Here is a 21,342-nt window from a genome sequence, read left to right on the forward strand (position 1 = left end):
TTCTCTAGTCTAATTCAACTTCCTTCACTTCACCGTAACATCACCCTCCCGGCGGGGTAGCTCCGTCCCAGTGCAAGTTATACAGCCTCACTTAATGGGGGGACATAGGGCTTGAGCCTGGTGACGTGAACAACATCGCTGGTTACGTTGGGAGGCACTGAAGGCTGACCGACTGGGGCGATCTCGTAGGTCACGTCGGACAGTTGGCGTAAGATCTGGTACGGACCAGAAAAACGGGACAGTAGTTTTTCCGACAAGCCGACGCGACGTGAAGGCGTCCAGAGAAGGACAAGGGAACCAGGCGAAAAATGGTGGTCTCGGTGCCGAAGGTCGTAGCGTCGCTTTTGAGAAGCTTGCGAGACTTTGAGGCGATGACGGGCGACATCTCGGGCCTGGGCGGCTAAGTCAATAGCATCGCGAGCGTAACCAGTGCTGGGTGACTGTACTGCGGAAGGTAGCAACGTGTCAAAAGGCAAGGTGGGGTCGCGGCCATACAAAAGGAAAAATGGTGAAAATCCGGCAGTGTCGTGACGGGACGAGTTGTATGCGAAAGTGACCTATGGTAAAGCGACGTCCCAGTCGCGGTGATCGTTGGAAACGTACATGGCGAGCATTTCAGTGAGTGTGCGGTTGAGTCGCTCGGCGAGGCCGTTCGTTTGAGGGTGGTACGCCGTAGCAATCTGATGTTCTGTAGAACAGGAGCGCAGCAGATCATCAACGACCTTCGATAGAAAGTAGCGGCCGCGATCCGTCAGCAACTGGCGAGGGGCGCCGTGGTGCAGGATGACGTCGCATAGTAAGAAGTCGGCGACATCTGTAGCGCAGCTGGTTGGCAGCGCTCGTGCGATGGCATATCTCGTGGCATAATCGGTTGCTACAGCAATCCATTTGTTTCCTTTGATGGAAATTGGAAACGGACCAAGGAGGTCGAGGCCCACACGGAAGAAGGGCTCTGTAGGTATATCAATTGGTTGAAGCAAACCAGCGGGAGGCATAGCACGCTTCTTCCGGCGCTGACACAGGTCGCAAGAAGCGACATAACGGCGCACAGAGCGATAAATGGCGGGCCAGAAGAAGCGGCGCCGCAGGTGGTCGTAAGTACGAGTGATGCCCAGATGTCCAGCAGTAGGAGCGTCATGAAGTTGCTGGAGCACGGCGAGTCGAAGGTGCTTGGGGACGACTAGGAGGAGCTCCGGGCCGACAGGACGAACGCTGCGACGGTATAAAGTTTCATCGCGCAAGGTGAACATCCGAAGAGATGGGTCATTGGGCGAGTAGCTTAGGCGTTCCATAAGTGTTCGTAGAACAAGATCCTTGCGCTGCTCGTCGCCAATATGGAGGAAGCCGGAGAGGGACAGAACACTGATGTCCGAGTCTGCATCGGTATCGTCCGGTTGATCCATGGGATTCCGGGACAGGCAATAATAATAATAATAATAATATATGGGGTTTTACGTGCCAAAACCGCTTTCTGATTATGAGGCACGCCGTAGTGGTGGACTCCGGAAATTTTGACCACCTGGGGTTCTTTAACGTGCACCTAAATCTAAGTACACGGGTGTTTTCGCATTTCGCCCCCATCGAAATGCGGCCGCCGTGGCCGGGGATTCCGGGACAGGCAGTCAGCGTCTTTATGCAGGCGTCCTGACTTATATATAAAGGAAAATGTATATTCTTGTAGGCGCAGTGCCCAACGTGCAAGTCGTCCAGTTGGGTCCTTCAAAGAGAAGAGCCAGCAGAGGGCGTGATGATCGGTTACAACGCAGAAGCTCCGACCGAAAAGGTATGGCCGAAATTTCGCGACCGCCCATACGAGCGCGAGATATTTTCTCTCAGTAATGGAGTAATTTCACTCGGGCGTGGAAAGAAGGTGGCGAGCGTAAGCGATGACATGGTCTTGGCCCTGCTGACGCTGAGCGAGGACAGCGCCGATGCCATGACCACTCGCGTCAGTTCGTGCTTCAGCGGGCGCAGAAGGGTCGAAGTGTGACAGAATTGGGGAAGTTGTAAGCCGCTCAATCAGGGTAGCAAAGGCTTTCTCCTGCAGTGGTCCCCAAGAGAAAGAGACGTCTTTCTTAAGAAGGTCAGTGAGAGGGTGAACGATGTTGGCAAAAGTTTTCACAAATCGCCGGAAATAAGAACATAAGCCCAGAAAACTACGGACATCGTTCGTTGAACAAGGTACAGGAAAATTTCGCACGGTGTGAACTTTCTGTGGATCAGGTTGGATTCCGGCGGCGTTTACGAGATGACCAAGCATGTTGATTTCACGGCGACCGAAATGGCACTTGGAGGAGTTTAGCTGAAGGCCAGCCCTGCGAAACACGAAGAGTATGGTTGTGAGGCGCCGCAGGTGGCTCTCAAAGTTCGGCGAAAACACAATCACATCGTCTAGGTAACACAGGCATGTAGACCACTTCAAGCCGCGCCAAAGAGAGTCCATCATGCGCTCGAATGTAGCTGGCGCATTGCATAATCCAAAGGGCATGACTTTAAATTGGTACAGACCGTCCGGTGTGACGAAGGCGGTTTTCTCGCGGTCCATCTCATCGACGCGAATCTGCCAATAGCCGGAGCGGAGGTCAATTGATGAAAAGTATTGGGATCCGTGAAGGCAGTCAAGAGCGTCATCAATGCGAGGCAGGGGATAAACACCCTTCTTTGTTATCCGGTTGAGGTGACGGTAGTCAACGCAGAAGCACCACGAGTTGTCTTTTTTCTTTGCTAAGACAACCGGTGATGCCCACGGGCTACTGGAAGGTTCAACGATGTCCCTGTCCATCATCCTGTCTACCTCTTTCTGTATGATGGCCCTTTCTGTTGCCGAGACACGATATGGTCGCCTATGAATGGGGCTGGCGTCACCGGTGTTGATGCGATGCGTGACAATAAATGTCTGGCCAAGTGGACGGTCGTCCAAATCAAAGATGTCCCGATAAGATGACAGGAGGTGACTAAGAGCTGTTGTTTGCTCGGAAGGAAGGTCGGGGGCGATCATCTTAGAAACATCGTCCGCAGGCGTCGAGTACGAAGGAGTGGATGACAAAGGTCCGTTCGTACTGAGGAAGGATTCAGAGGTCAAAAAAGAAATCTGAAATTCTTCCAAAGGAGTGATATGCGCTATGGCGATACCGTGTGGCAACACATGTGACGAAAACCCAAAATTGAGGATGGGCACGCGAGCGCAGTTTTCGCGGATCCGAATTAAGGTGCTTGGTAGGGCAATATTACGCGACGAAACCACGTCAGTAAGCGGCGACACGACGTACTCGCCATCAGGTGCGGGAGGACAGGGCGTCAGGAGGACATTTGTAGCCGCCTGTGGAGACAGCCTTGCAAATTCAGCAGAACATAAGCGGTGTGGAGCACAAGTGGTTGCGTCGGCAGGAAGCGGCAGATCCAACTGTACAACACCTGCGGAGCAGTCAATTTGGGCAGAGTGTTTCGAAAGGAAGTCGAGGCCGAGAATTAGGTCGTGTGGACAGTGTTCAAGGACGATAAATAGAACAACGGTATAATGGCCCCCAATGGTCACACGTGCTGTGCACATTCCAAGGACAGGTGACGTACTCCCATCGGCGACTCGCACGGTGCACGGTACAGCGGGGGTCAGAACCTTTTTGAGCCTTCGGCGGAGAGCAGCGCTCATAACTGAAAGCTGCGCTCCTGTATTAACGAGAGATCTAACAGGAACGCCATCAACTTCAATGTCCAGTAGGTTTCCACATGTAGGCATGGTCAACAGAGGATTTGTGGGCCGGGTCGGAGTTGCAGCTTCACCTCCGGGAGCTGCACCGCCTAGTTTCCCGAAGCGAAGCGACCGGTTGCAGAAGGGGACGAAGAGCGGTGAACGAGAGGCGAACGGGACCTACGACCCTGCGGAGACGGGGAGCGGCTAGATCTTGGTGGAGCACTGTCGGCGTTGATGTTCCTAGTCGGCGTATAGGGCGAGAAAGTACGATTGTCTGGTACTTGGCGGTAGTGACTAGGAGACGACCACCGAGGAGGAGACGACCAGTGGTTGCGGCAATGACGGGCGATGTGTCCAATACCGGAACAATTAAAACAGATGGGTTTATCATCCGCTGTGCGCCATTCAGCTGGGTTGCGACGGAGTGGTGGAAAGCTTTGCGTCTGGGAGCGAGTGGTCGGAGAAATTTGGTAGGTGTTTGTATGGCGGACCGAGCAGAGAGATGGAATGCCCAAACTTGCTATTTCCTCCCGAACGACCACTTGTATAAGGGAGATAGCGGGTACGCTTTCCCGACAGTCTGAACGAACTGGAGCCGGGGCCATGGCCTCAAGCTCACGGCGAACGATGCGCGTTATTTCTTCCGGTCCTGTGGGCTGAACGAACCGCGGAGGGTCTTCGCAAGAAGATGTCGGGGCGGTATTGGGCAAGCGGTCGAAAGTTTGAGTGACGCGGCGGCCCTTCGCTTGTTCGAAGCGCCGGCACTCCTTAATAATTGCATCCACAGTGGCACAATCCTTACAGATCAAGAGATTGAAGGCATCGTCTGCAATACCTTTCAATATATGGCCAATCTTGTCTGCCTCGGTCATGTTGTCATCAGCCTTGCGACAGAGGGCCAGCACATCCTGTATGTACACGACATAGGATTCTGTGGACGTCTGAGCGTGGCACGCAAGTTCTTTTTTTGCTGCCAGCTGACGACCGACAGGTCTGCCAAACAGGTCACGCATTTTTTCTTTGCAGACATCCCAGCTCGTTAGGTCAGCTTCATGTGTGTCATACCATTGCTTCGCAGTTCCCCTCAGATAAAATATTACCTTTGCAAGCATCATTGTAGGATCCCACCTGTTGTTGTCGCATACTCGCTCGTACATCGTAAGCCAGAACTCGACGTCGGCGTTGTCCGTGCCACGAAATGTTCCCGGGTCCCGTGGGTGAGTGAGGATGACCGTTGGCATGGGCTGCCGAGGCATTGTCGCTTGTGTCGGTTGATTTGCCATTGTTGCAGCAGGTAGATGACGTCCGCTGCGAAGTTCCGTGGTTGTACCCCGGCACCTCCACCAAAATGTTGCGGGAAGAAAGCAGGCCCACGAGTATAAAATAACGTATATTTACAAATGATGGATATGGCGTTCAGGCAACTGCCAGACTTCGTCTTCCTCTCATCATCATCATCATCATCATCATCATCATCATCATCATCAGCCTGGTTACGCCCACTGCAGGGCAAAGGTCTCTCCCATATTTCTCCAACAACCCCGGTCATGTACTAACTGTGGCCATGCCGTCCCTGCAAACTTCTTAATCTCATCCGCCCACCTAACTTTCTGCCGCCCTCTGCTACGCTTCCCTTCCCTTGGAATTCATTCTGTAACTCTTAATGACCATCGGTTATCTTCCCTCCTCATTACGTGTCCTGCCCATGCCCATTTCTTTTTCTTGATTTCAACTAAGATATCATTAACTCGCGTTTGTTCCCTCACCCAATCTGCTCTTTTCTTATCCCTTAACGTTACACCTATCATTCTTCTTTCCATAGCTCATTGCGTCGTCCTTAATTTAAGTAGAACCCTTTTCGTAAGCTTCCAGGTTTCTGCCCCGTAGGTGAGTACTGGTAAGACACAGCTATTATACACTTTTCTCTTGAGGGATAATGGCAACCTGCTGTTCATGATCTGAGAATGCCTGCCAAACGCACCCCAGCCCATTCTTATTCTTCTGATTATTTCCGTCTCATGATCCGGATCCGCAGTCACTACCTGCCCTAAGTAGATGTATTCCCTTACGACTTCCAGTGCCTCGCTGCCTATTGTAAATTGCTGTTCTCTTCCGAGACTGTTAAACATTCCGTTTTCTGCAGATTAATTTTTAGACCCACTCTTCTGCTTTGCCTCTCCAGGTCAGTGAGCATGCATTGCAGTTGGTCACCTGAGTTACTAAGCAAGGCAATATCATCAGCGAATCGCAAGTTACTAAGGTATTCTCCATTAACTTTTATCCCCATTTCTTCCCAATCCAGGTCTCTGAATACCTCCTGTAAACACGCTGTGAATAGCACTGGAGAGATCGTATCCCCCTGCCTGATGCCTTTCTTTATTGGGATTCTGTTACTTTCTTTATGGAGGACTACGGTGGCTGTGGAGCCGCTATAGATATCTTTCAGTATTTTTACATACGGCTCGTCTACACCCTGATTCCGTAATGCCTCCATGACTGCTGAGGTTTCGACAGAATCAAATGCTTTCTCGTAATCAATGAAAGCTATATATAAGGGTTGGTTATATTCTGCACATTTCTCTATCACCTGATTGATAGTGTGAATATGATCTATTGTTGAGTAGCCTTTACGGAATCCTGCCTGGTCCTTTGCTTGACAGAAGTCTAAGGTGTTCCTGATTCTATTTGCGATTACCTTAGTAAATAGTCTGTAGGCAACGGACAGTAAGCTGATCGGTCTATAATTTTTGAAGACTTTGGCGTCCCCTTTCTTATGGATTAGGATTATGTTAGCGTTTTTCCAAGATTCCGGTACGCTCGACGTTATGAGGCATTGCGTATACAGGGTGGCCAGTTTCTCTAGAACAATCTGCCCACCATCCTTCAACAGATCTGCTGTTACCTGATCCTCCCCAGCTGCCTTCCCTCTTTGCATATCTCCCAAGGCTTTCTTTACTTCTTCCGGCGTTACCTGTGGGATTTCGAATTCCTCTAGACTATTTTCTATTAGATTATCGTCGTGGGTGCCACTGGTACTGTATAGATCTCTATAGAACTCCTCAGCCACCTGAACTATCCCATCCATATTAGTAATGATATTGCCGGCTTTGTCTCTTAACGCATACATCTGATTCTTGCCAATTCCTAGTTTCTTCTTCACTGTTTTTAGGCTTCCTCCGTTCCTGAGAGCAAGTTCAATTCTATCTATATTATACTTCCTTATGTCAGCTGTCTTACGCTTGTTGATTAACTTCGAAAGTTCTGCCAGTTCTATTCTAGCTGTAGGGTTAGAGGCTTTCATACATTGGCGTTTCTTGATCAGATCTTTCGTCTCCTGCGATAGTTTACTCGTATCCTGCCTAACGGAGTTACCACCGACTTCCATTGCACATTCCTTAATGATGCCGACAAGATTGTCGTTCATTGCTTCAACTCTAAGGTCCTCTTCCTGAGCTAAAGCCGAATACCTGTTCTGTAGCTTGATCTGGAATTCCTCTATTTTCCCTCTTACCGCTAACTCATTGATCGGCTTCTTATGTATCAGTTTCTTCCGTTCCCTCCTCAAGTTAAGGCGATCGAGTTCTTACCATCCTGTGGTCACTGCAGCGCACCTTGCCGAGCACGTCCACATCTTGTATGATGCCAGGGTTAGCGCAGAGTATGAAGTCTATTTCATTTCTAGTCTCGCCGTTCGGGCTCCTCCACGTCCACTTTCGGCTATCCCGCTTGCGGAAGAAGGTATTCATTATCCTCATATTATTCTGTTCCGCAAACTCTACTAATAACTCTCCCCTGATATTCCTAGTACCTATGCCATATTCCCCCACTGCCTTGTCTCCAGCCTGCTTCTTGCCTACCTTGGCATTAAAGTCGCCCATTAGTATAGTGTATTTAGTTTTCACTCTACCCATCGCCGATTCCACGTCTTCATAGAAGCTTTCGACTTGCTGGTCATCATGACTGGATGTAGGGGCGTAGACCTGTACAATCTTCATTTTGTACTTCTTATTAGGTTTCACAACAAGACCTGCCGCCCTCTCGTTAATGCTATAGAATTCCTGTATGCTACCAGCTATTTTCTTATTAATCAGGAATCCGACGCCTAGTTCTCTTCTCTCCGCTAAGCCCCGGTAGCACAGGACGTGTCCGCTTTTTAGCACTGTATATGCTTCTTTTGGCCTCCTAACTTCACTGAGCCCTATTATATCCCATTTACTGCCCTCTAATTCTTCCAATAGCACTGCTAAACTCGCCTCACTAGATAACGTTCCAGCGTTAAACGTTGCCAGGTTCATATTCCAATGGCGTCTTCCTCTAGTCTAATTCAACTTCCTTCACTTCACCGTAACAATCTCTCATGTGATAAGTACTCTATTTTTTTCTAGAATGTTCATGCTCTATCTCGCTATGTATACTTTCCATTTTACGAAGAGCGTCGGAATTTCAACTTACTTGTGGCTGCATTGCTTCTCCTCCTCTTCAGCACTGGCAGAATGAAGTCCCCAAACATAGATGCCTCTCTGCTGAAGTTATCCTTGCGTCTGTACAAGCAAGTCCTTTGCCAAAACAACCAGATTGATAACATCGTCTGCTCACCCATAATCATCGCCGCCGCGATCTCCATCCTGCTCGCCAGTGCCCGCAACAAAACTGCCAAGGAACTGTACGGCTTGCTCCAGGTAAAGGTAAGCGTCGATAAGTTGCGCGATCATTCTTCCGCGCTTCTCCCCGACCTAAATACATACGCTCCCGAGGCCTCCTTCCACGTGGGAAGCCGGATGTACATCGAGCAGCAGCTTCCGGTGCAAGCCGGCTATATCTCCCTTCAGCAAAATTTCTTCGGGACGACTGTCAAGTCCGTCAACTTGAAGAACAGTCTCGAAGCGGCGCGGCAGGAAGCAAATGCGTGGGTTGCGCAAGAGACGGCCTCCAAGATTCGGGAACTCATCCCGCCGGAAATCATCGATGTCGATACAGCGTCGATCCTGTTGAACGCCGTCTACGTCCAGGGATTCTGGTAGTCTCCCTTCCAGTAGAGATACACCAGACCGCAAGAGTTTCACGTGGACTCCGGGAACAGCGTTCTGGCAGACATGCTTTACCAGCACTGTACCTACAGGGTGGGACACTCGGATGCTCTGAGGGCCAGGGCCGTGGAGATACCGTGCAGAGGCCTGAAGGTTTCCATGGTCATCGTCCGTCCAGACGACCCGGACGGACTCGCTCTTCTCCAGGAGAGACTGACACCGGCCAGACTCTGCGAGCTTCTGTCTAGCCTCAAAATGGTCATGAACGTGGAATTGAGCCTTCCCAAGTTTAAACTCGATACAGGCATACTGCTGAAGGACAGCCTCGTTGCCCTAGGCGCAAAGGAGGTGTTCGCTCCTGGCTACGCTGACCTGTCGGGTGTATTTGAGATTGGGCGGCCGGCGGTCGCTAATGTAGTTCACAAGACGTTCGTGGAGGTCGAGGAGGGAGGCATGGACACGGTTTGTTGGAGCGCCACGACGACTCCCATGTGGTGTGCAACGATGCCCCTTTACTCAACACTCTTTTTCGTCGACCATCCATTAATGTTCCTTATCAAGTGCAACGAACCGGACGTGAGTGAGTGAGTGAGTGAAACAACTTTATTTTGTCCACTATAGACGCAAGTAAACTCCACGCCACCTGGCTAGGCCCACTCGGGGACCATCAGGTGGAACCTGACGGCCCTGTCGCGAGCCCTCTGGACTGCCAGGATTTGAGAGGTCGGATCCTGGGCCCTAATTAGCCTCATCATTTCCTCGTGAGTGAAAGGGGGACCGGCAGAGGCGCAGCCCCACAGGACATGTTCGAAGTCCGCATAATCGCCACACAGAGGGCAGTCCGGGCTTGGGAACCGTTCGGGGTACATTGTGTGCAGCGCCGCGGGGCTCGGGTAAGTGCTTGTTTGTAGAAGTCTGAGAGTGACTGCCTGGGCCCTGCACAGCGAGGAGTGCGGCGAAGGTAGGACTCTTCTTGATAGATAATTGTATTTGCAGATTTCGTTGTACGAGCAGAGAGGCTCGGGTCGCCCAGGAGAGGACGCGTTGCCCGGCGCACGGTCAGTCAAACCTCGTGCAGCCGAGTGCGCCTCCTCGTTGGGGTTGATCGAGGCACCCTCAATTGTTCCAAGGTGTGCAGGGAACCAGGCCAAAGAGTGATGTTTCATGTCTTTGGCACTTCGGATGATACGTAGGGCCTGGGGAGCCACTCCCATCTGAAAGGCCCTGACAGCGGCCTTGGAATCCGAATAAATCGTGTCATGTGCACTGTCCGTCAATGCAAGAGCAATAGCAACTTGCTCTGCAACGCTGGAATTAGAAGTGCGGACGGTAGCGCAGCTAAGGATTTTAGAGTCACAGTCGATGACCACTGAGGAGAAGGCCTCTTCTTGAACGTACGAAGCAGCGTCTACGAAGCATGTGCGGTCCTTGTTCAAGCGGGCACTGGCGAGCAGAGCTTTACCCCTGGCTCGTCTTCGTCCTTCGTTGTAGGTGGGATGCATATTTCGTGGCATCCGGTGTATGTAAATCTTGGACCTGACGTCACTGGGAAGCTTCACAGCGTCGAGACTGACGACCATGGGGTTACGTCCCAGCTTGCCAAGTATGGCTCGGCCCGCTGGGGTACCGGAGAGTCTGACAAACTGGGAAAATTCTTGGGCTTCAACGATTTCTTCGAACGTGTTGTGAATTCCCAGATTGAGGAGGTCTTTTGTGTGCGTTCGGATGGGAAGGCCGAGGGCAAGCTTGAAGACTCTTCTGATTAGGGCATTGATCTTGTTGCGCTCCGATACGAGCCAGTTGTGCATAGCCCCTGAATAAGCGAGGTGGCATAGCACGAAGGCGTGGATAATCCGGATCAGATTGTCTTCCTTGATTCCGCGGTACCTGTTGGCGATTCTTCGGATCAGGCCGAGGGCGCTTTCGGTCTTGGAACAAATGCGTTTGAGGGCGGCTCCATTGGCCCCGTTCGACTCGATAAACATCCCTAGGACCCTGATAGTGTCTACCCGCGGTACTGGGGAGCCCTTGCCGGTGAATAATGTAATGTGGCTCTCTGTTGCTGGCTTCCAGGACCGGTGTGAACCGCCTCTGGGCCTCTTCTTGTAGAGCAAGAGCTCGGATTTAGCGGGCGAGCACCTTAGCCCGGTGGGGATAAGATACCGCTCCGTCACATCGATGGCCTCTTGCAAAGCACCCTCGACCTGCCCTTCACATCCACTGGAGCACCAGATGGTGATGTCATCCGCGTAGATCGTGTGGTTAATGTTGGGGATTTTGTTCAAGGCCCTCGACAGGTTGATCAGGGAGATGTTGAACAGCGTCGGGGAGATCACCGCCCCCTGAGGTGTTCCCTTTGGCCCCAGCTGGATTTCGTGGGTCAAAAACTCGTCAATCTTGAGTCTAGTCGACCTTGAGGAAAGGAAGGATCGCACGAAATTGTACGCCCGTTTGCCGACGTTACACTCTGTCAGGCTCTTGAGAATAAAGGCGTGCGATATGTTGTCAAAAGCCTTTTCCAGATCCAAGCCGAGAATTGCCTTAGTGTCGGCGGAGGTAGAGTCAATGATCTGGTGCTTGATTAGTCTCATGGCGTCCTGAGTCGAAAGCCCCCACCGAAATCCAATCATGTTGTGTGTATAGCATTCGTTAGACTCGAGATGGTCAGTGAGGCGGTTAAGCATGGCGTGTTCGGCCATCTTTCCAACACACGATGTCAGGGAGATGGGCCTTAGATTGTCGATGCTCGGCGCCTTACCTGGCTTCGGTATGAGTTCTGTGTAGGCTGCTTTCCAGCTCTTGGGAATGAGGCCGCTGCACCAGATATCATTCATCTTGCGCGTAAGAAACTCGATTGAGGCGTCGTCGAGATGCTTGAGCATTTTGTTGGTGATCCCGTCGGGCCCAGGGGCAGATCTGCCGTTGAGGGATGCGAGAACTCGCTTGACCTCAGCCACGGTGAAATCCTCGTCCATAGATGGTACGTCACGCCCTTCGTACTCGGGAAACTGGGGGGGGGGGCACCGGATCTTCCGTGGCCGCCAGGTACTTGTCTATGAGGTGCTCCATGACTGCCTCATCTGGAGTCGAGTCGGTGGCCAAATGGACAGCTTTCGCCAAAGCTCTCTTCTGGTTGGACTTGGTGTTGCCATCGTGCAGTAGGTGCTTAAGGAGACCCCAGCTTTTACCGTTCTTGAGCTGGCCCTCCACCGAGTCGCACAGCTCGTCCCATTGCTGCTTGCATAGCACCTTGCAATGAGACTCTATCATCTTGTTTATATCGGAGATTTTCTTGCGTAGTCTTCTGTTATGGCGCTGAGTCTTCCATCTCGCGAGCAGTGCCTGCTTGGCTTCCGAAAGATGCGCCAGCCTACTGTCCATCCTGTCCACCTCCAGATCAGTTGTCACCTCCTTGGTGGCTCTAGCCGCATCCTTCTTTATCTCGTCGCACCAAGAGTCTAGGTCCATATCATCGTTAAGGACGCGCTCGGAGCGATTGGCTCGGAACAAGTCCCAGTCAGTGAACCTAAAGGTCCTCGTTTTGTTGCGGGCAGTCTTGATCACAGCTTCAATGATGCAATGATCGCTACCGAGGTCCATGGCTGTGTTGGTCCACTTGACGTTTTCCAGATTCTTGACAAAGGTAAGATCCGGAGTCGTATCTCGGCATACCGAGTTCCCTCTCCTGGTTGGAAAGTCTTTATCGGTTATCAGCGTAAGATCTTCCTCCGCTGCCGCATCCCATATGTCTCTGCCCTTCTTGGTATTGGTACAATAGCCCCACGCCTGATGCTGGGCATTAAAATCCCCCATGACGACTAGAGGCTGACAGCCAGCCAAATGCACGGCCTTCTTGAGAATACCACTAGGCCTGGCTCTGTGAACGCTGGGTCTGCAGTAAACATTCAGTATGAAGATACTGTTTCTTCTTAAGCGCTGCGTAGGGGGGTCGACAAGGAGTTCGGCCATGACGTACTCAATCCCATTGTCCGCGGGACCAAGGTCTCGCTGAAGGCACGTGAACTTTTTGCTGACCAGGATAGCGACCCCCCTTCCTCCTTCAGTGGAAGCCACCGTAAGGAAACCGGGGAGCTTGATAGGTGATGATGTGATCGTTTCTTGCAAGGCGATTACTTGGGGTTTGTCCTTTACGCTTTTTAGGTATTGTCGCAGGGTCGCCCGTTTGCTGGCGAACCCTGCGCAATTCCACTGCCACATTGTTATGACGTTAGTTACGTTATCCATGTTTGGGCTTGGGAATGAATTGCGAAAGTGCCGCATTCATAATGGCACCCTCCGTCGGTGAGGCAATGACGCTGGGCAACTTTGGGACTTGTGCTGTAGATGTGCTTGGCAAAGATCCGTGGCTGGTTCCCTCCAGCCTAAGTATTCTAGTGCTGAGGGCGACCAGGCCCAGCTGAGGGTGCGCGATCATTTCTTGTACGTGAGAGAGACCTGTCTGTATGTTGGAGATGGCGTTCTTGAGGTCAGACAGGAGTTCTACCATCTCGTCTCCCCTTGAGTCATCCAGGGCACGCCGCTTCACTGCAACCGTCTTGGGAGGGGCCTCCACTGTGTCCATGGCCGAAGAGCGTGCGGCAGGCTGAGAAGCAGACTGTGTGAGCGCCAATCTTCGTATTTCCGCCATCTCAGCGGCTAGCCGACTGATTTCCTGCTTGAACAGAGCGTTTTCCTTTCTAAGACTATCATTGGCACGCCTAAGCTCTTCGAGCTCATTCGTGAGACGCAGGTCGCGCGAGTCTTGAGAGTTGGACGCCAGCGTTTGGTTGCCACGGGCCCTATCGGCCCACGTTAGAGAGGACTTGCCTTTACCGCCGTTGGGGGTCTTCGAACGTGAGCTGTTGGAGGAGTCGCTCCCAGTACGGGACTTGGAGCAGCTTCTGGAGATGGAGCGCGCTGAAGAAGGTGATGTAAGTCGCGATCTCGAGGTAGAGCGACTTCTGGAGCCCCGTCGGCTTGTAGAGCGGCTTCTCGAGCGCAAGCGGCTTCTGCCCCTACGGTTGGTGCTGGATGGTGCAGTTGGTGCTGTTGGTGCTGGCGTAGGGAGCTGCTCTTGCTGCCTGGCACGCTCGAAGCGTCGTCGGCGAACTATGTACGGCGTCTTGAATCTGCGCGCACACTCTTTACCGGCTGTAAGGTGCGGTCCACCGCAGATCTTGCATTTTGGGGTGCATTGATGCTGCTCATTGGGATTTGGCAGGCCGCATCCCCGACAGATGACGTCGCTCGGTGTTGGACATACATCGGCGCGATGCCCGAGTCTTCCGCAGGCGTGGCATACGTCCACTATACGTCCACCGGACGTGATAATTTGTCTGGGTTTGGTGCGGAGACGGTGAGCACAGGCAAGATGGGGATCCGCATTGCCAAATTTTCATTGAACATATATACCGCGAAATTTCTTACATGGTCCACTTCGAGGAAAGGCTTTATGTTGCACGCGATGAAGTGTATATCTAATTCAAGAATGTATTCACATACAGAATGACGTGCTAAGATGCAATAAATTGTGACGTAGAAGACAGCGTATGTGAAATTGTTGGCTGGCTGATAGGATAGGATAGGGATCATTTTAATAAAGTGCCGGCAAACGACGGCTTAACGCCTCGTGACGCTGGCCAAGCGTCGACCCGGGTTTATACCCTACTCTGCACTAGCGCAGTTGGGCCCGTTTGTAGTGGGTCATGGCTGACTTAACTGTCTAAAGGTAAACATTTGCCAGCATATATTAAATGTAGAAATAAAAAGGTCGCAGTTTCGCCCGGAATGGGAATCGTAGATTGTGACAGCAAATTATTACACAGCTACACGAAGTACTCGAAGCTAAACATTTCGACAGAATTACCTGTCTGGTTGGAAAAATTTGTTATGACCTTGTGAGTGACTGTGAGGGCCGTCCAGTGGGCCGAGGATGCCGTCAGGACCCATGAACTCCTGGCCGCCACCTAGTCGGGGCATTTGGCCCTCCCAACCAACTCGCAGGACACGCAATAAAGTTATTTCCTCCTCCTTTGTGAGCGACTCCAACCAAATAAGTGAATTTTATTAGCCCGACATTTCGGAGCCCATTCGGTTCCTCCTTCAGGGGGCATTCTTCGAGGGTGGTGGTCTGCAGCCTTTAAAAGGTCCTGTGTAAAAAAAGAAGAGGAGAGCGCGGAAGGTGGGAAGACACTTGACAGACGGGAAGGTGTGAAAGGGTGGGATGGCTGCAGCGGTGCTCGTCGGCCGGAATTACCGATGCTGGGGGCGCTTGACCCACGAGAATGTGCAAGCGAAGATAAAAGGTGAAAGCGAACGTTGGTTGTCAGAAATACGTGAGAAAAAGAAGGCCGCACCTAGAATATTTTGAAACCATATAAGCTTATTGGACAAAGTCTGAAACCATACAACATATCCTAGACGGAGATGGAAACAAACTGGTAGGGGACGCGGCATTAAATTTCAGATTAAAAGATGAGATTGTAGTTGAGAAAAAAAGGGGCACGAAAGAGAACCAGATGGGAATGGAGCTGGCGCTGACAAATTTCAACTGGAAGAAAGCCGAAAAGAAAATTCCTAAGCGCAGAGCCACAGGGCTACACGACGTTCTGGTTAGGCTCATTAATGAACTAGGACCAATAAGCAAGGAAGCTCTGTTGAAAGCAGTAGGAAAAAGTTTAAAAGTTAGATGAAAACCAGACAGTTGGTGAGAAAATAGAATCAATTTAATTTATAAAGCTATGGGGGAAAAAGATAGAATTCGCTCGTATAGACCGTGGACCATAACATCGATAATATGGAAGTTATCAATGCAGGCAAATAAAGCTGCAAGCGAGGGCAGATAATAATGGCATTTTGGGAAAACTTCAGACCAGTTTCAGATTAGGTAGGGCCCTTGATGATAACTTATTTGTCCTTACTCAATGTGCTGAAATATTGAGAGTAGAAAGGAGACCGTGCAACGTCTGGCAAATATCTCTGAACAGGAATGCGATAAGTTAGGTCAGAAATATGGCGTTAAAAAAACCAGGTGTTATGGTATTCAATAAAAACAGCGAACACAGGACCAAGAAATACCTCACGTAAAAGAATATAAATATCTTGGCGTATGGATAAACGAAGGCAATAGATACATGGACACATAGGGAAAAAAACAGTAACAGTAAAGGGGAAGAGAAATGCGGCCATAATAAAATCCAGAGTGCTATGGAGGTACAATATTGACACGTGTACTTGTCTTTATCGGGCGACAAGTTTTGTCGCCTAACAAATGTTATCGCACAGCGCGGGACGCGCCTGCATGTATCCGAAGTTTCTGGAAAGTTATCGATGCTTCTATCCGCTGTCTGTTGTCGCCGAACGTTGTGTTATCTGATTTCATCGCTTGACACGAATGGTGTAGAACATTTTAGAAGGCATGCGGGTCCCAACGTTTAATCATAGAGAAAGGAATACAACAAGAGCGGACACTCCCTTAGAGCCCAGCGGCCGAATTGACTGCAGTGCACCAAACCGTCGATGTTAAAACCTGAAGCACACTTCCGGTTTCGGTTTTGTGCGCGCGCGTTTTGAATTCTAGCTGGTGCGTGTCACGCCGGCTCCGTTCTTTTTTTTTTTGCTTTTGCAGGAAATATGTATTTACATGTTTATTTCTTATTAAATATTTATTTGCAAATTATTTTGTTAAGTAAAATTGATTGCGAACGATCTTCATAAGCCTCTATTGAATATGTGCCACGTGCAATTTCATAAAGACGCAAAACACCTTGTGAAACGTAGAAAAATAAACGTTTATTTTATTCTTTGTAAATGCTCGTCGCGGGCTTTTGTGAATTCATCCAGCGTTGTGGCACCAGGTAAGCAGCAGTAGTTTCCGCAGGAAGCTCCACCAGACGACGCGAGCTGAAAAAATTACAAGCGTTATTTTGGTATTGACATCTAAGAATAATGCCTGTAGAGGCGAAGCGTGCGAAAGTGGTGAGTGCGCGGCATTACAAACAAAAGCAGTTCGTATTTACACACACGGCGTAGGAAATAACCAACTCGTCCCAAGCAATACCGTACATACCAAAAACACATTCTAATTCCAAGCATTCCCCTCTTCCCAATACTTATTTCCTGCACTTTAATAGCACGAATGCGCGGGCAACGGCGCGTTTCGCGAACTTGGCTACAACCGACGCGGTAGTACGCTACGAGTACACAGAGGTGGCCACAACACAGGCTCTCAACCAGAGTATGCTGGACGCTCGCAGAATTCCTTCTACTCGCACTCAAGAGAACATGCGTGGGTGCCGTTCAGAAGACAGAATTTTCGAGTTACTAGTTCCTGGCGTTTGAACTCCTTGGCTTATCACTTGTACGTTCTGCAGGCGCAAGCAACGCACTCCCGTGTTATCACTCTTGACGATTGCTCGTCGCGTTTTTGACAAGCGTGGGTACCGAAAGAAGGCTTAAATTGTTGCGGGGACAAAAATTGCGACAAATTTGTCGCAGTAAGATTCAGTACGCGCCAAACTAACTCACCGCGGCCGAGCTGCTTTTCGCTGCGTCACAACAGGCGCGGCGAGCGGGCCTCACATAAAAGTATCGAAAATAATTTTCAACACTATCGGGCGTCAGAGAAAGAAAAGCGCCATGAACTTGTCAGTGCATTAAAGCGAGGAACCGCGCACCACGGCCGACCTGATTTTCGCTAACCGAGTCACAGTGCCAGGCGCGCCCACTGCGCTCGAAAGGTAGCCCAAAAAGTAATTAAATTAGTTTCAATAATGTTGGAAGTCCGAGAAAGCGCCAAAACTTGTCGCAGTAAAATTCCGTAAACGCGGAACTGCGTCACAGCACCCTGTGCGACTAGCGTGCCCAAAAACTACCGAAATTAGTTAAAACAATATTGGGGCTTATAGGAAGCGTCGCGAACATCTCCCAGTACGATTTAATTCAAATGAACTGCTCCACGACGGCCACGCTGTTTTTCGTTAACTGCGTCACAAGTCTAGCCCAGTGGCCGGGCAGTAAGCCTAATTGAATTGCTTGAAGTGCGTCGCACAGACTGTCGAACAATGTTTCTCACCTTGCCGTAGTCCAATAGTGCAGTGCTGCCATGTCGAAGTTCCGAATGAATGCAATAATTCGCCGGGAGGCCACCAAGCCAGGCTAAATCCCAAAATAGAAAAACAGGCAGACGGGTGCCCGAACAGTCCAACGCTCAGACGCGCGGCCGGTCCCTCCCGCTTCGGCGGTGTGTCCAAGGTAAATGTACCTGGTAGCGAAGCTTCCATAGGAGCCCATACGTTCAAAACATGGCGGTCCATCGCCGGTTCATGGGGCTTAGCGCCATCTGTATGTGGTGGGAACACTTCCGGCGGAAAAAAAAATAACGTGACGCCATGTCCGTTAAAAGCAGAAGTGACGTCATTTTGTTTTCGAAGGTGCGAAATTTGTTATGTTGGTCTTCCTTTGGAGCTATATATTCAACTGCCCCGCCATTCGACTTGATGGGCGTTTCGAGCTTTCAGCGTGGAAAGCGATGCAGGAAAAAGGCCAGCCGTATGATTGTCGAAATCGCAACCCTGCACAGAACATATGGAACATACTTTCTTTGGAGGCCGACGAAAGCTTTAGGTGTAGAGTGCTGATCCTATTGTCGGATGCCAAGCCCGTCGGCCAGCGCAGTCGCATGAAAACAACTACACAATTATCTGGCGGTCGTAACTCACTACTTTTGACTGAACAGATTAAGAAGCAGTGAAGCTACCCGCGTCACCAAATTCAGACAAACTTCGACAAGCAAGAAAGCACAAATTGTGAGGGGGGGCGTATTTCAACAGGTGATACGAGTGCGCCTTTCTGTCCATTTCAAGACGTGCATTGCACTGCGAGCGATAGTGGCGTCAACGCCCCCTGTAGCGATGGGCGCTGAAAAGAAACGCATTTATTAATAATAATAAAATTAAACGTATTTTCTTAACTCATCACGAATATATAAAATTGACTAGGAATTTTATTTTTGTTGAATGAATCTAAATGTGTCTCGTTTGAATTAAAAAACGCGTTTTTCTTTCCCAATGTTTGTTCCCTCCAAACATAGTCGCGCTTCAATCGCTGCTCCCATAACCCCCCAGCTGATGTCGGTGACAATCTGTACTGAACCGCTTTTCGCCCGAAGCTTCGCGACCTATTTGGATCGACCTTGCATCTGGCTCATGTCTGGCTCGTCATTCGCCGGTTCGCCTGTCGCTAGGCAACGGAAGTGCGCCACAAAGTTTAATTTAATTTATACGCAGATATATTTAATTTTTCCGGGAAAGAATAAAAAAAAACAATTTCTGTTACTCTCATTTCACATTCTTCTTTTTTTCGATGCTCGCGACCCCAATTCGTCGATGTTAAAAGTATAGCGTGACGTATTTCCTGTTTCCAATTTTCGCCGAGTGTCCGCTCTTGTTCAGTCCCTTTCTCTATGGTTTAATCTGGAACATTCGATGATTGCTGTATAAAAGCCGACGCGCTTGACCCGCTGATCAGATTTTCGACGATCGCCGACTGTGTTCGCCGCTATCGTTGTGCAATAAGTGTAGCCTGTTTTGTGGGCACAGGTTCGCCCAATAAAATTTAGTTTTGTCGTTCACAGTGTTGCTACTGTGTCCTTCAACGTCACCACCACGTGACATCTGCACTGTTGTTACTGCGTTGGCGTTTTGTAGGTGCTCTGCGACTGCATTTCCCATTTGTGAGGCGCCAGTGAGTGTTTACCTCAGACGGGCTGTCGCTACATTGAAGCAACTGCCAACACACTTGGAATACAACCTGGGTGCTCACAGCGATGAACAGGCGAGCCAAAACATACACGGTTTCGGCGGAACCGTCTCGGTCTGCAAGCGAGGAGCTTCCGCCACCCCTTCAGGCAGAACGTCACCTGGACGCACACCTTGCTCCAAGCTCAGCGGTGAGGGTGTACCTACGCATAAGACCAAGAGTTGGGGGCAGGGCGTTCACGGATCCTGCGTTCCATGCATCCGACGCAACTGTCGAGTCAACCACGGCCACTCTGATCCATCAACATCAAAAACGTTTTAGATTTACAAAGGTGTTTCCAGAATGCTGCAGTCAGATGCAGTTGTTCCAGGAGGTGGTGCGGGATCAACTTGACGCCTTTGTGCGTGGGGCCAATGTGCTCCTCTTTGCATATGGCCCTACCGCTGGGGGCAAAACCCACACGATGCAGGGTCCACCAAATGACCCAGGACTCGTGCCGCGCACCCTCGAACGCCTATTCAAGCTGATCGGATCTCGGGTGTGCAAGGGGGCACCAGTACGCCCGGACTGCTTTGACGATGTGGTGCCGCTCAGCGCCGAGCAGGAGGCCTCTGCGCTCTTGCGGAAAGGCAGATTGTTGGACATGAAGGCAGCCCGCAGCGCCATGGACTTCAGCCGTATTGCCTCAAGTAGCAGCCATGAGTCCCTACTTCACAGCTGTGACAGCAGCTATGATGAAGCACAAGTATCCCTGTGGCTCTCCTTCTATGAAATCTACAACGAGGGAATTTATGACCTGCTGCTCCCATCGGCTGAGGCAGCCACAAAGAAAGGCGGCCAGTAGCGCACCTGCTCCCATCGGCTGCCTCAGCCGATGGGAGCAGCAGGTCATAAATTCCCTCGTTGTAGATTTCATAGAAGGAGAGCCACAGGGATACTTGTGCTTCATCATAGCTGCTGTCACAGCTGTGAAGTAGGGACTCATGGCTGCTACTTGAGGCAATACGGCTGAAGTCCATGGCGCTGCAGGCTGCCTTCATGTCCAACAATCTGCCTTTCCGCAAGAGCGCAGAGGCCTCCTGCTCGGCGCTGAGCGGCACCACATCGTCAAAGCAGTCCGGGCGTACTGGTGCCCCCTTGCACACCCGAGATCCGATCAGCTTGAATAGGCGTTCGAGGGTGCGCGGCACGAGTCCTGGGTCATTTGGTGGACCCTGCATCGTGTGGGTTTTGCCCCCAGCGGTAGGGCCATATGCAAAGAGGAGCACATTGGCCCCACGCACAAAGGCGTCAAGTTGATCCCGCACCACCTCCTGGAACAACTGCATCTGACTGCAGCATTCTGGAAACACCTTTGTAAATCTAAAACGTTTTTGATGTTGATGGATCAGAGTGGCCGTGGTTGACTCGACAGTTGTTGCGTCGGATGCATGGAACGCAGGATCCGTGAACGCCCTGCCCCCAACTCTTGGTCTTATGCGTAGGTACACCCTCACCGCTGAGCTTGGAGCAAGGTGTGCGTCCAGGTGACGTTCTGCCTGAAGGGGTGGCGGAAGCTCCTCGCTTGCAGACCGAGACGGTTCCGCCGAAACCGTGTATGGTTTGGCTCGCCTGTTCATCGCTGTGAGCACCCAGGTTGTATTCCAAGTGTGTTGGCAGTTGCTTCAATGTAGCGACAGCCCGTCTGAGGTAAACACTCACTGGCGCCTCACAAATGGGAAATGCAGTCGCAGAGCACCTACAAAACGCCAACGCAGTAACAACAGTGCAGATGTCACGTGGTGGTGACGTTGAAGGACACAGTAGCAACACTGTGAACGACAAAACTAAATTTTATTGGGCGAACCTGTGCCCACAAAACAGGCT

The 21,342-nt window shown here is 50.7% G+C and overlaps 3 protein-coding genes across 3 annotated transcripts; all 3 read left to right on the forward strand.

Annotated features, from left to right (window-relative positions):
* Positions 1 to 8,184: 8,184 nt before the first annotated feature.
* Positions 8,185 to 8,712, forward strand: LOC135912144 (ipis-1-like). The gene has a single exon (XM_065444531.1). It carries the CDS (start codon positions 8,185 to 8,187, stop codon positions 8,710 to 8,712), a length of 528 nt encoding a protein of 175 aa, XP_065300603.1.
* A 72-nt stretch (positions 8,713 to 8,784) lies between these two features.
* LOC135912145 (ipis-1-like) lies at positions 8,785 to 9,306 on the forward strand. The gene has a single exon (XM_065444532.1). The coding sequence runs from the start codon at positions 8,785 to 8,787 to the stop codon at positions 9,304 to 9,306; it is 522 nt and encodes a 173-aa protein (XP_065300604.1).
* Positions 9,307 to 19,543: 10,237 nt separating this feature from the next.
* On the forward strand, positions 19,544 to 20,320 carry LOC139049211 (kinesin-like protein KIF20A). Its single transcript, XM_070524576.1, has one exon. It carries the CDS (start codon positions 19,544 to 19,546, stop codon positions 20,318 to 20,320), a length of 777 nt encoding a protein of 258 aa, XP_070380677.1.
* The last annotated feature ends 1,022 nt before the right edge of the window (positions 20,321 to 21,342 follow it).

This window comes from Dermacentor albipictus, chromosome 8 (genome assembly GCF_038994185.2).
Source record: "Dermacentor albipictus isolate Rhodes 1998 colony chromosome 8, USDA_Dalb.pri_finalv2, whole genome shotgun sequence".
In the NCBI taxonomy this organism is placed as follows: domain Eukaryota; kingdom Metazoa; phylum Arthropoda; class Arachnida; order Ixodida; family Ixodidae; genus Dermacentor; species Dermacentor albipictus.